This window comes from Notamacropus eugenii, chromosome 4 (genome assembly GCF_028372415.1).
Source record: "Notamacropus eugenii isolate mMacEug1 chromosome 4, mMacEug1.pri_v2, whole genome shotgun sequence".
Classification (NCBI taxonomy): domain Eukaryota; kingdom Metazoa; phylum Chordata; class Mammalia; order Diprotodontia; family Macropodidae; genus Notamacropus; species Notamacropus eugenii.
In genome coordinates, this window is record NC_092875.1 from 33,719,283 (window position 1) to 33,734,185 (window position 14,903).

The 14,903-nt window shown below is 42.8% G+C and overlaps 1 protein-coding gene across 2 annotated transcripts in view; it reads right to left on the minus strand.

Annotated features, from left to right (window-relative positions):
- The window catches only part of PTPN11 (protein tyrosine phosphatase non-receptor type 11), a 65,310-nt gene that overhangs the window by 27,358 nt on the left and 23,049 nt on the right, over positions 1–14,903 (minus strand). For both annotated transcript variants that reach the window (XM_072600401.1, XM_072600402.1), the window contains exons 3-6: positions 12,057–12,251; positions 10,008–10,200; positions 8,603–8,719; positions 7,872–7,985 (exon numbers count right to left, since the gene is read on the minus strand). In XM_072600401.1, the coding sequence (XP_072456502.1) occupies positions 7,872–7,985; positions 8,603–8,719; positions 10,008–10,200; positions 12,057–12,251 (619 nt within the window). The remainder of the gene's footprint in view (positions 1–7,871; positions 7,986–8,602; positions 8,720–10,007; positions 10,201–12,056; positions 12,252–14,903) is intronic.

The following is a 14,903-nucleotide window of genomic DNA, read 5'->3' on the forward strand; positions in this document are numbered from 1 at the left end:
CATCGAAGTGACTGAGGCCAGACAGATGACTGCTCACATCCACGTATGAAGCAAAGAAGACTCAGACAAAAGGGGTGAGGACATTATGAGGTGGGGTAAGGAAAATTTTAAAGAAATAAAAAGCAACAGGGCTTTGTGAAATAGGTTAACGAGGATAAAAAGGGATGTGTTGAAGTTGAGATCAAAGGTTACCAGCCTAGGAGACTAAGAGAATGATAATATCTTTTACAGAGATAAGGTAGTTGAAAAGGGAAATTAACGAGTTCAGTCTTGAACATGCTGAGTTATGATCAAAGTAGAAATGTAAAGAGGAGAAGAGAACTAGAGACTGAATAACAAGGCACAGTTGAATGTAGACTTGAGAGTCAGTAAGTATTTACTAAGCACCTAATCAATCAATCAATCAAAATTTGTTAAGTGCCTACTATGTGCCAGGCATTGTGTTAAGTGCTAGGGATACAAAAAGAGGCACTGCCTTCAAGGAGCTTCCAAGTGTCATGGGGGAGACAATATGCAAACAAATACATACAAAACGAGCTCTAGACAGGATAAATAGGAAATAACAGAAGGAAGGTACTACAATCTTTAAGAGGGGTTGGGATCTATGTTGGGACATAAAGAAAGCCAGGAACATCAACAGGCAGAGTTGAGGGGGAGAGCATTCCAGGCATAAGAGACAGAGTCAAGAGACAGAGCACCTTGTTCAGTGAACAGTCAGGAAGTCAATGTCGCTGGATTGAAGAGGGCATGGCACGGAGTGAAGTGTAAGAAGAATGAAAAGGTAAAAGAGGGATAGGTTACGCAGGGCTTTGACTGCCAATCAGAGCATTCTGTTTTTGATCCTGGAGGAGAGAAGGAGCCATTGGAAAATGAGTAAGGGAGATGACTCAGTCAGGCCTTCACTTTAGGAAAAGTCACTTTGGGAGCTGAATGGAGGATGATTAGCATGGAGAGAGACTTGAGGCCAGCAGACCACCAGCAGTTATTGCAACAGTCCAGAGGTGAGATGATAAGGGTCTACCCAAGGATAGTGGCAGCATTAGAGGTGCAAAGAGGGTATTTTTAAGAGATGATATGAAAGCAAATCAACAGAACTTGACCACAGATTGGATATGGAGGGTGAGAAAATGAGGAATCGAGGAGGATGCTTAGGCTGTGAATGTAGGGGACTGGAAGGACAGTGGAACACTCCACAGGAAGAGGGAAGTTAGGAAGAGGAGAGGATTGAGAGGAGGAAAGATAATTCAATTTTTGGCATAATGAATTTGAGGTACCTTGCACATCCAGTTTGAGATGTCCAGTAGGCAGCTGGAAATGTAAAAATGAAAGTCAGGCTAGATAAATAGATTTGAGAATCATCAACAAAGAGATGAATCCATGGACACTGATAAGATCACCAAATGAAACATCACAGAGGGAGAAGAGGGCCCAGGACAAGACCCTGTGAGACAATCACAATTAATGGATGTGACCTGGATAAAGACCTGGGAAAGGAGACTGAAGAGTGGTCAGACAGGTAGGAGGAGAACCAGGAGAGAGGGGTGCCCCACACACCCAGACATAAGACAGCATCAAGAAGAGAGTGATCCATAGTACCAAAGACTATAGTGAAGCCACGATGGATGAAGATGGAGAAAAGACCATTAGATTTAGCATTAAGAATTTATTGGGTAAATTTGGAGAAAGGAGTTTTGGCTAAATGATGAGGTCTAAAGCCATACTGTAGGAAGTTAGGAAGAGAGTGAGAGAAAAAGAAGTGAAGGCATCTATCACAGATGGCCTCCTCAATTAATTTAACCACACAAAGAAGAGATATGGGATGACAAGCAGCCCGGATGGACGGAACTAGTGAGGATTTTTTTAGGGTGCGGGGAAACGTCAGCATGTTTGTAGGCAGTAGGGAAGTAAGGAGTGGAGAGGGGGGAGATTAAAGATAAGCTCATGAATAGGAATGAAGGCTGTGAATAATTACAGTAAAACAGTCAATGAGGGAAAAGTAAAAGGATTGCCTTGCTGCAGTGAGGACCTAAATGAGGTTATGCAACATACATTTGTAATGCATACAATCAGCATGGTTTCAAAACCTTTTTTTCCAGCTTTGTTTAGCATAACATCAGTAGAAGTGAAGGATACGGCTAGTTGAAGTAATCCAAAACAGAGGCTGGACAGGGCAAAACTGGGGACAGGATAAGGTGGCAATGGACCCAAGGGAAGAGGACAGGGTGGAGATGAACTAGTTCACTAAAAGGTTAAGACAGGAAAAAGAGGAGAGGGCAGCCAATTCAAACATGATGACTTAGGAAAGAACTCAAGGGGTCAAGGCACTGGAGGTCATAGTGAGGTTAAAAAATAGAGTTTAAGGTTTCAAGGCAGAGGGAGAATTAGAATGACAATAAACTATGATTAGATTAGATAAGGAAATTTCACTAATATGAAAACGGTGCATTTGTGGGTGATGACAAGATCAAGATTAGAACCATCTCTGGGTACAGCAGGGGTAGGGTGGAGAAGCAGGTAACAGGAAATGAGTAAGTTTAAGACATGGAAGCCTGAGGAAAGATGTTCAATAATATGGTCAGTGATGTCAGATACAACGGAGATCAAGGGGAATGAAGACAAAGAGAACACCACCAGACTGGCAATAAAGAAATCTCTGATGTCCTCGGTATTCGGTGGGAACATATACTAAGTAGATCAAGAAAAAAATGGAGGCAGCAAGTAAAGACCACTCACTTGAAAAGGCTTGGCTATGACAGCCTAGAGAGAAACAGACCAGTAGGAGCATAGCAGGGACGAGTGAAAGGGGGTGTTTGGGTTTTTTAAAGATGAAGAGACCCATGTATATATGACAATGAAAGAGGAGCAGCAGTAGAGGGGGAAGAGACCAAAGAACCTAACAACATTTTAAGAATTTATATTCTTCGAAACAATGACAAGCTGCTTTAGCTACTAAAAATAGTCCTGGAAGAGAAAGGACTGTCTGTTCTTTCAGCAAAGTGACTGCCTCCTCTGTAGTGGCAGTGGACACACAAAAGGGAAAACGATTCCAAGTCAAATGTTCAGCAGGAGATCAGAAGATCACTGCAAGCCCATAAGGGCTTACACAGGCCTCTACCTGCATTACGATTGTAACTCTTTCCCTACCAGAGGCAATGGGAATTCTGCCTGCTTTGAGAATCTTAGATCTGGCCTGTAGTTTGTTCAGTATTACTTCGTTCCTTCCTGGAAAACGCTGAAGTATTAAACTGGACCTCTTTTGGAGGGGGATGAGGCAGGATGGAATTTCCACAAGAGTGCTGCTTCTTTGTCACTGGGGCCAATTCCTACTAAAAACCCACCAGAGCAAATCATAGTATGGTGGAAAAAGCATCAGATATGAAGTGTGAAGACCTGGGTTTGAATACTGGCTCTACTCCTTCCTAGCTAATGGATCTTAAGCAAGTTACCTCTTCTCTCTGGGGCTTAATTTCTTAATCTAAAAAATGAAAGGACTGGACTAGATCAGGTGGTCTTAACTGGAATTCATGAACTTTTAAAGAAGGATTTGGATTTCAATATAATTGGTTTCCTTTTATATTTGATTTTAAATTATTTACTTATAGGCAATCAAGGTTAAACTGCTTGCCTAGAGTTTCTGAGGCCATATTTGAACTCGGATCCTCCTCACTCTAGGGCCGGTGCTCTATCCACTGAGTTACTGAGCTGCCCCCAATTGGCTTCCTTTGTAAATCCTTTGTATTTTATTTTCTGCATTTAAAAACCTGATTGTGAGAAGGGATCCCTAGGCTTCCCCAATCTGCCAAAGAGGTTAAGGACCCCTGCCCTAGAGGGGTTTAAAGACCTTTCCAGCTATAAATATTACATTTATTCAGGATCAAAAGACACTACCCACAGCTTTTACATGGAATTGAAATAAAATTAAATTATTACAAAACTGAAATCCACAGACTGCCAAAGAAGGAGAGGGTAACTTTTAAGAGAAATTAACAGGGGCCTATGGTTTGAAGGCAGATACTAGTTTCTACTGGAGATATGTCACTTACTAGACTCACTAGAAGTCTCCATGACATCTGTTTAGCTGTCAGTGAAATGGCTGCAGTGCACCAGGTCTAGGCAAACTAAAAACAGCTCCTTATCTGACTTAGCAACATCCCCGCTGGAGAAACAGAGGGACTTCAGTAACAAAATGAAACCAGGCTTTATGGAGACACGAATGAGAGCACTAGGAAATCATAATATCGATTGAAGAGACTTTCACCCGAAAGCCAACAGTCCACAATGGAACAGTGTGCAAACACAGCCCCTCAGCTCAAATGCAGGCAGCTGGCTCCTCAGAAGCCTCTGCAATGGGAGGGTTTCCAAGGATGATGTAGCAAGGCCCTGATCCCTCCCCTCAACAAAGAGCCCAAACCAGAGAACAGGCACATCTACCCAAAAGATGAGCCTGGGAGCAAGCTGAAGATTTAATTCTAAAATTCTGGCCCCTTCTCCCCTCATCATAAACACTAGCATCCTTCAGCTACACTCAGGGATCTGAAGGCCCAGCAGGCTGTGCCTTTCATATGGTTACCTACAAACACCTTAGAGCTGTTGTGCCAGCTATGATGAATCTTTCTTTAGAGTCACCCCAAAATGTATAAAATCCAAACCATAACAACCCATGGATTGTTTTAAGACTGCTTGTACCAGTGCATGTTTTATTAGGATCAAAGGTACCTCAAATAACTAATCAGTAGGGAATAAGTAGCAAGTCAGGAAAAGTCAGGAAGGATGGGCAACAGCAAAAGAAATTCAAAACTAAAAAAGGGGGCTATCATCCCCTTTGGTTGTCTGTCGTTCTAGCTTAAAGACTGGACAATAAGACAAAACATTCGAATCTCTGAAGTGGGACCACCGGCTAAAGAGAAAAGAGGAGAAAGGAGGCTTGGATGAACTGCTTGGGGACAATGGGGTGAGAGAAAGATGCAGGAGGGGAGGAGGAGTCAGGCACCTCCGGAGCTCAGCTCCTGCAGTGGCCAGCAGCAAGGTTCTACATGGCTGTTGAGGCCACAGTGCCCCCTGGCTTCCCAGAAGGAAAGCACTCAGCAGAGGAGGATGCAGTATTGGGTTAGGCACCAGACTGCACAAAGACTGTGGTCTGGTTCTTTTCTGAGATAGTCCGTAGCTCCCAGAACACCAAATGACAGCATTTAAACCTGCCTCCACATTCATCCGTGCAGAGTCTGGCTCAGCTCGGCCTCCTCCAGCACAGGCACACTGACTAAGGGAAGGAGATGCCACCAGCTCCAGAGAAAAGCTGAGCTCACAATACTTGGTACTTGCTTTCCACGTCTCAAATCCTTGAGAAAAATAAGCAACTTGCATTTGTTTCTGATGTGAGGGGAAGAAAAAAAAAGCACATCAGAAAGTGAGCTCCTCTCTATTAGCAAAGTGTCCAAAGGGCAAGTTACTTTTAAAAGCCAGAATTTGAGTAAGCTGACTGTCAATGACACCTGCAGAGCTTTCCAAAGATCCAAACACGCCATGGTTGTCAAAGTGAAATTCATGGCAGGATTAACGTTTGATGAAGCTGACTCCTTTCACAGACCATCACATCACACTGGAAGCAGGGACAAATCTCTAATTTATCACCTTCCTCAAAACAGCTAAGGGGAAGAGAAGGCAACCTCATTAAGATGCCAATATCAGTTTTCTGGGACCAATTTTCCTGTCTCAGCATAGTCTACCTAAGCATCAGCTTCTACAGAGCCCACCTGTCCCAGAAATCCCCACCCTCACCCCATCCAGAGGCAGTCTTTAAAGCTGAAACAATGAAGACAAAAGCACACATCTAAAAAGGGTGAGGGAGCCAATGAACAGAGAAAGGCTAACAATTTAAAATCTGTGCTCAGTGTAGCCACAGATCTGGCTACTCCACCTGCCTGCCCAGCTGAGCTACTGCTTAGCAGACCTTGCAAAAAACAACAGGAGTTTGTCCCTTTAGGCCCTGAGGCCAGCCCAGACTTGTTTGTCCCCTAATATTCACCACGTTCCACAGAGTCCAGGAGGATGCATTTAGGACAAGCCCTCTTTCTCCAGGACCAGGAGAGCAAGGCTAAAACTCCAAGCCCAACTCTTGACATCATCAAGATGAACAAGAATGAGGATGTCATTACGACAACCTCTCTGGAAAGATCTGACTTCTCTTTCTGATCACTGCCCCAATAAAAATGGTAGAAATAAGACAGTTATTCTCAGGCTATTCTGTCCCTCCCCTCCCCAGGCCACTGCTCTCTGTCATCTTTCTCTCACTTTTAGAAAGTTAATGGTTACTTGAGGGGAAAAGTGATGGTCATAAAGAGTCATCTCAGGCATGACTTAACAAAGGCCACTACCAGCAATTGAAAATATGCTCCTTGGAGTTCAACAAAATGGAAAGAAGCCCTGAAGTCTGGAGTCATAACTGAGTCAAGGCCCAGCCCAGTTACCTCCTGTGAGTGACCCTGGGCAAGGCCCTTCCTTTTGCTAAAGCTCAGTCCCATACAATGAGATGACTTCTAAGCTTTGTCTAGGACCACAGTCCTCTAACTGAAACCAATGGCGGGTGCCCACAAGACTTTATAGTCTTTCACACAACTTTTTTATTGGAGGGGCGGGGGAGACTAGGCTGGACCCATGGGACGGAAAACGAGTGAAGAACCTTACTCAAGCATCCTCTGTGCAGCTTCTAGTTTCTGTGGATTGCCTGAAGCACGAAGAAGCTGAGGGACCAGTCCAAGGGCACAACTGATACAAAGAAGAGGGGACACCTGAATTCAGGTCTTCCTCACTTCCAAGCTGACCCTCAGTCCCAAATGCTATCTCCCAAAATAGCTTATGCTTTCGTGTAACGTTTAGAAACTTTCTGAAAAAGTCTTTCATAAGATTTTTCTCACACTACGCAAGGAAACGACACTATCACTATATAGTAAGCCAAACCCCTGGGCCTGAAAATCAGGAAGACCTGAGTTCCAGTACACCTTCAGTCACTTACTAGTGACCCTGAGCAAGTTGCTTTACTTCTGTTTGTTTCAGTTTCCTCAAATGTAGAATGGGGATAATAACAGCAGCTCCCTCCCAGGGTTGTGAGGATCTAATGCAGACCTGCACAACTTGGAAACTTCTTTGGGCCACAGAAAGCTTAGACTAGAGATAGACTGAGAATGGTTGGTTGCCCCAGGTCACAGGACAAACAGGAGAGTGTACAGTGGTAACCCTACATTTTTCACAGGACACCCAAAATACTTTGGCCAGGCTGTCCGTTGCATAGGCCTGATATAATGGCATATGTGTAAAAGTGCTTAGCACAGTAAATGGCACGTAACTGGCACGGCAGGAATGCTTATTCTCCTCCCTTCCCTGAAGAACACAAACCATACTGCAACTCCATCCCTACCTCCTTTCTACCAAATGTGTGTGTACACGTACACACACACACACACACACACACACACACACACACACACACACACACACGAGTTGACTCGTTCCTCTATCAAAAGTAATGACCTTGAACTCTTAAAATGAGATTTTTCTTTCTTTCACTCTTTGCAATAAAACTGATTTTAGTGAATTTTTCTCAAAACCCTGGCTAACTGCTGAAAAACTGAAATGCAGAGGGACAGACTCCCTCCTTCCTGCTTTCTTCCAGCAATCTGATCTAAGACAGCCAAGTGAAGCTGCTGGCTGATATCGTCCACGTCAACAGCAATGTCCACCCTCCAGAACAGAACACCCTTTCCACTTCAGCAAACTGTGCGACATCCACAGTGGGACTTCTGTGCTCAGATTTTAAACATTAGACCAATTTATCTCCCACCTAAATGAACATCTGTAAAAAAGTATTAACTTACCTCAAATTCCTCCCAAAAACCTTGTTTAACTTTATCTGTCGTCTCAGCTAATTTGCTTAATTCTCTCACACGGCTTTCAATCTCTGCAGCATTGATACGCGTTGTGTTCAGGGGCTGATCACGATGATCATGTGACATAAAACAAAGGAAATATTAAAGAAGCCGGCATTAATACCAAAATGTCTCCTTTGTTACATAACAAAGTTGTTCTCCAGAGAACCAATGGGGTCTGGAATATACAACCACTCATAAAAAATCTCAAAACACACAACTTTGATTGATCCCTCTTCACTTGTACTTTGACAGGCTGCTGCCTAGGTGGCCTGCACAATTAAATGTACTTTCCATTGCACCAAAAAGAATGACAGGACCGGAGAAAGTACAGCAGAGCTGGCCTGGTCCAATGTTCTCATTCTACATCCAGGAAACTGAGTCCAAGAAAGGGGAAACAACTGGCCTGAGGTCACTTCATTTAAGAAAAGGCAGAGCCAGGGCTAGAACCCAGCTCCAAAGATTTTGTGACTCTTTGTAAGGGGGTTTCACAGTTCTCTAGAAGTGTAACAATATTTACCACTGAGTCACACAGATTTTCAATAATGATGACTCCGAATACTTAACAAGCAGTTTGCTTACTCTGAACAAACCAAATGTAAACTACTCTGATGAGCAGGAGCTGTGCACCCTATGGTAAGGGATGATCTCCTCTTTTTTTGGAGGGGGAAGGAGCTCACCTGCTTCAGCTGTAGCACTGTACCCAGAGTTTCCACCATGGGGTTCTTCTTGTAATGCTCCACAAGGTCTGTTAAAGAATCAAATTTCTCTCCTCCACCGACATCATATTTCAGATCCTTCCAAGACAAACAGTAATCTATGGTGACTTTCAGCTGCCCAAAGTCCTAGGATCCTTCTCTTTCAAAGGAGGTCAAAAGACACTCCTTGTTAGAAAGATCAAGACTAATCAGAAGGTGTACAAAGAAAGAAAGCAACAGTGATCAAATCTAAGACTGCCCCAAGAGGGTAATACAGACAGCAGCTTTGCAAAGAAATGTTAACAATGTGCTAACCCACAAAAATCTCCTTCTTTTCAGGAGGTCCCCATCAGTTACAAGCAATACTGGAAAAACATAAACAACTAGAAGTGAGAGGTCGAAATGAGGAAGGGGATGGCCCCATAAGTAGCCTCTTCTGGCTTTCTGTCAGTTGACACGAACATGTAAAAGCAGGGTTAAGAGGTGGTGGGTACTCCAGATTCTAGTCCTGGCACTGCTTCTCCTTCACTCTGTGGCCTTTCACATGTTAGTCCCCTCCCTGGCCTCAGTTTCACTATCTTGACTTTATGAAAGGCACACAAAGACTGCCCTCCATTTCTTCTTCAAACTGCTGACCATTCCTTGACTTCCCTGACCATTTCCCTTCTACCCTCCAAATGTGTATTAAAAAAGAACTGATTTTTCAACCTAAAAAGAAAGGGGAGATTTTAAGCTTCATATCTGAGGACATTTACTAACTAGGACACCAGAAAAAAGGCTACCTGAGGAAATGACAAGAAAAACTCAATATGATATTTAAAAATCTAAGTATTTGGGATTTCTGGTTTAGGAAAAAAATGCAGAAAGATTAGGATCATTTTTACATAGAATACAATTTTACAAACAAAACAGCAAACAAATTGACCTCTCTGGTGGGGCCAGTTCACCACCACAATGCAAAACTCCACCAGAGATCCATTCCCAAAAAAACCTTAATGCAGGGAATCTATTGTAGAATGGCAAATGAAGTCAAAGGCACAGACTGCAACAATCCTAAGAAGGATCTGTAGCCATAAACTCTGGCAGATGAGCCTCGGAGACAGACTTCAGATGCAATCAAACATAAACATATTAGAAATGCTGCAGGGAAGAAGATTCAATGGCACATGATTCAATCTGCCAGGGATGGACTGAAAATAAAAAATTTAATAGAGTCTTGAAACAATCAATCAATTTTAATAAACAACAGAGTGCAAACACAGAGGCCCTGGGCTCACCAAGCAACAAGGATGCCCCTCTGGTCTCCCCAGCTCCAGTCCTGTTGCAGCAAGGGTCTGCTGCCCAGAGAAGCAGCTCTGGCAACCCACACATTCCCTCTGAGCTTTACCTGGCAGCGAATCATGACATGCGTCACTTTGGATTTGCCATCGTTACTCTCGCCCTTGTCATCCCCTGTGCGCACAGAGAGAACAAAGTCTCCTGGGTGACTCTGGCTTTCCCGCACCAGGAAGCTTCCGTGTTTTCCTTTCTCAGTTAGTAACTTCTCTGCTTCTTTCCCAGAAAGGTGCCCATGAAACCACCTGAAATTTACACAACGTAAACAAATTCTGGGGCTGTTATGGTTTCGATCTTATTACATGAGGTGCTTTAGACTATTACAAAGCATCAGAATCCCTAAACACAGTGAAAAAGACGGGGCCTAGATGAGTGCTCCCAAGTGCGCAAGGGCTGTATGGGCACTTATCAGATGGATTCGATTCAATTTGAATTGACAAACAATGAAATGCTCGTCTCCAGGTCCTTGTGCTGGGTCTAGGGGGGTGAACATGAAAAACTGTCCTAAGGAAGTGTAAAGTTGAATGAAGGAGAATGAGGGGAATGACGAAGGAGGAGGGGGATATAACCAAAACCACCATAAACACACCAGAAATCTTGTGGGAAGGCAAGCCCTCACTGTCCTCCCCGCCTCTGCGGAGCTCATGGGAGCTGAGCAGAGACTATCAACTCAGACTTGGCTGATATGTGGCTTAGTTCTGATGAACCACATTTTTCCCTCTTTCTTCTTCATTCTATGCTCCATGGGATGGCTCTCTGGGTGATGGAGAAAGGGGGAATATGTTGAGAAATGGAGCTGATAATAATAAAAACATCTTGAAAGGAAAGCACTCTCATCTTTTCCATTTCCTCTCTGACCACTCTCTCTAAGAAGCACAGGTTATCACACTGTATTTGCTCACCAACAGCTGCTAAAGCAAGAGAACACTTCAAGCCCATTGCTGTCTCAAGGACTAGTAAATATGAGCAGTTATGAGGCAGAGAAAGAGTCTTGGCCCTGGCACACAGCCTCCAGATAAAGGATTTCCACTACAAATGAAACCATAGTTTCAACCTGTATGGCAGCTGCCTCCAAATATGGAGTGAAAATCAGCCTCCTGGCTAGAGATAGAGAGTTAGAGGCTGGACTGACCGAGAAAAGAGATCCTACTGCACCTCTGATCACAGCTGTGCCTTCCTTTCTCCTCAGGAGCCCCCCAGGGAAGACAGGTGCCAGTCTTTCTACAAGAAGGCAATAACAGACCCCTTAACAAGACAACAAGACTGAATTGTTTTTAGTAGGAAGAATAGATCTGATGAGCCAGCCATACTCTGAAGCAGAAAATAAATTTAGAAACTACTTTTAATCCAGCTAGGTGATATGCTATTATCTGAAATGCCAGCAGTGGTGACGAGCTGCAGAAACAACCAGGCAGCCAATTCCATGGCAAAGAAATGAAGCTGTAAGACTTAAAAGCAACATTTTAAAGCAGCAAATATGCAAATCTAATTGGGAGACCTTAAATTTTTTCAAAGATCAGAGAATGTCTTGAAAAGACAAAAACCAAGCAACAAGTGCAGGGACTTTCATGCACTAGTTTCCATTCTGGCCCCCACACCACCCCCCAACACCAGTTCAGGAGGATTCTTTCCAAATCAAGTCCTTTCTGCACATATATAATGGAACCTAATTTAAGGAAACAAGATGAAAAATGCTGGCTCTCTGATTCTTGTACCTTTTCCACTCATGAAGTTAAACTGACATCTGTCGGCAGTGCTGTTGAACAACTGGCCAAGCTTGCTCCTGCAGGGAGCAGCTCTTTATGCCTAAAAGACACATCAACTCTCATGTGCCGCCCTCTAACCACTGTCCTCTCTATGACAATCACTGAATTAGGGCACAAGGCATATTCTAGAGACTCCTACCCCAGATGAAAGCTCCTCAGTTTGGAGCTGTCACAGTCAACAAGCCTCTGGAGATAGCTGGTGACTTTTGTAAACCTGCAAAGCAGGAGAACAGACTGTGTGGGCTCTACACAAGATCTCTGCCCCAGCCTCCCCTGGTGAAATGTGGAGGACAAGTCCATGGCACCAAAGTTTTCTGGGGGCTCGCGGTACTAACCTTTCTGAGGTAGGATCTGCACAGTTCAGCGGGTATTTGAGCTCAATAACATCGCCATTCTTTTCTTTTAGCTGTCCATGATGCTCCATGTAATACTGCACTAACTCAGCCAGAGTGGCAAACTTTTCCCCGCCATATAGGTCGTAATAGTCACCAGTGTTCTGAATTTTGATGTGAGTGACGGCACCATTGCGCCTACAATTAGGGTACACAGATGAGGAAAGGTAAAGACAAGAGTTACTCTTTACATGAATCATCTATAGAACTTCTTCCCTTAAATCAGACAATTGTAAAATTGGAAGAGACCTTAAAAGCCACCCAGTCCTGCCCCAGCTGAACTGTCTTTCATCAAAACTGTCAGAAATACACCCCACAGCCACAATTCACATTGAGTAAACTAAATAATTGCACGTATTCAATTATATAATCTAGGTAGATTTTAATCCAATAATATTAATACAACTTAAAACTTATATGATAGTAAGTCATTATGCTTTTTAAAATCCTCCACCAAAATTGTTTTAATGTCTTCTCATGCCAGGGCTATGGCAACAAAGTACCAGGAGCAGTCAGCTCTACCAATGAGGAATGGATCTGAATATGAACCCAGTGAGAAACTACACTGTTGTCATTTGGGTCACAGGGTATAGCACTGGGATACGTGAACTTCGTGGGTCAAAGCCATACCAACTTCTATTTTTGTCCAGCTCCTGAGCTAAGAATCGTTGTGAGGCCACATCTGGCCCTCAGACTACACTTAATTGGCCCCTGCCTAATATAGTGGCTAGGGCACTGGGCTTCGATTTGGGAAGACTTCTTCCAATTCGACCTGACACTTAGTATCCAGGAGGGGTTGCAGTAGTCACAAATTTCCTAAGCCTTCAGAAACGTTGCAGCTCTAGATCTATGATCCTATGATGAAAGGATCACCACCACAGGAGAGGATTTTTTTCCCTTCAGTTTTTTAAAATACATTTGCATTTTAATTGCAGGCCCACATTGTCTTCCCCTCACCCTTCTGGCCTTTTTTCAGTCTCATTCGTGAAGGTCTTCCATCCACATGGAATTGGAGACCACAGCATCTAGGTGTCTTTTCATCCTGGGAGATTCTTGTCTATGCCTCTCCACAAATCTCAGAATCTCAAAGCTGAAAGTGATCTCCCCAGGTTGCCTGGTCCAGTTCAGGCCACAGCAGGATACACTCCACGCTCAAGGACTCACTCAATCTGACAGAAACCCACTTCTGGTTCCTAGGACTCCACCTAGCACTAGGCTAGACACCCAGAGTCCACCCTCATTATATGCGCAGACCGTGACAACTCTCCTTCTCACAGTATTATTAGTAATACTTAGGCGACTACTGTTAGACTGCTTAGTGACTAAAGCCTAAACAGAGCAAGTTAATCTACCACAGCTTCACTCAAATCAGACTCCAATTTAATAACTTTAATATTAAATCCTGGACTTTCAAGATTTTACTTAATGAACAAAGAAAGGTCTAAGTAAATTCTTCCTTGGCTAAATCAAAGTCTGACTATTCTAATTTTTCAGGATGATCACCTTCAGAAAAAATTAGGTCAGCAAAATTAGGGGAGAGTTAAAAATGAAATCCTTACCAAATTCTTCACACTCCACCAAAGAGTCACAAAGCCTTATTAGAAGTCTTGATGATAAGCCAATAATATTTGTGAAAATTTCTGTCATTCAGAATAGTATGAAGGAGGTAAAGGCCAATTTTAATTCTCAAGAAATTATCTTTAAAAAAAAACCCTTGGGCAAGAATACACCTTGCCATCAAATATCTTTTACTTACTTTTGACTCTTTCTTTTTAAAAATAAACCATCAACAAATAAGCTAAAAGTAGAATGAGCATTCAGTTCAGCCCTGGAGATCCTCCAAGGGAGGAGGCATCAACCACAGCTAATTTTTCATTCAAAACTTCATCACTTCAAGGCTCTGAGATTTCATGGATGGAGACATGCCCTCCCCTTCACTGACACACATCTCAATCCCTCTACAACTTGGGAGGTCAGATTAGCTAACATGACAGAAAAGGAAAATAACAACTGCTAGAGGGGATGTGAAAAATTGGGACACTAATGCACTGATAGTGGAATTGTAAACTAGTCAAATCATTCTGGAGAAAAATTTGGAACAATGCCCAAAGGGCTATAAAACTGCATACCCTTTGACCCAATGATCCCACTACTAGGTCTGACCTCAAAGAGATCAAAGAAAAAGGAAAAGGACTTATTTGCACAAAAATATTTCTAGCAGCTCTTTTTGTGGTGGCAAAGATTTGGAAATCAAGGGGATGCCCATCAACTGGGGAATGGATGAACGAGTTATGGTACTGGATTGTGATGGAGTACTATTGTGTTATAAGAAATGACAAGCAGGATGGTTTTAGAAAAACCTGGGAAGACTTATATGAACCAATGCAAAGTGAAGTGTGCCAAATTAGGAGGACATTGTACCAGTAACAGCAATATTGTAATGATGATCAATTATAAATGACTTAGCTACTCTGACCAAGAAAATGATCCAAAATAATTCCAAAGGAGACATGATAAAAAATGCTATCCACCTCCAGAGAGAAAACTCATGAACTCTAAGTAAAGATTGAAGAAAACTTTTTTAACTTTTATTTTTCTTGGGTTTCAGGATGTTTTACAACATAGCTAATGTAGAAATATATTTTGTATGACTTCACTTGTATAATTGCTATCATATTGCTTTCTCAGGAGGTAAGGGAGAGCCAAGAGAATTTAGAACTCAAAGTTTTTTAAAGTGAATGTATACAAAATTTTGTTCTACATATAACTGGGAGATATTTAAAGAAATAA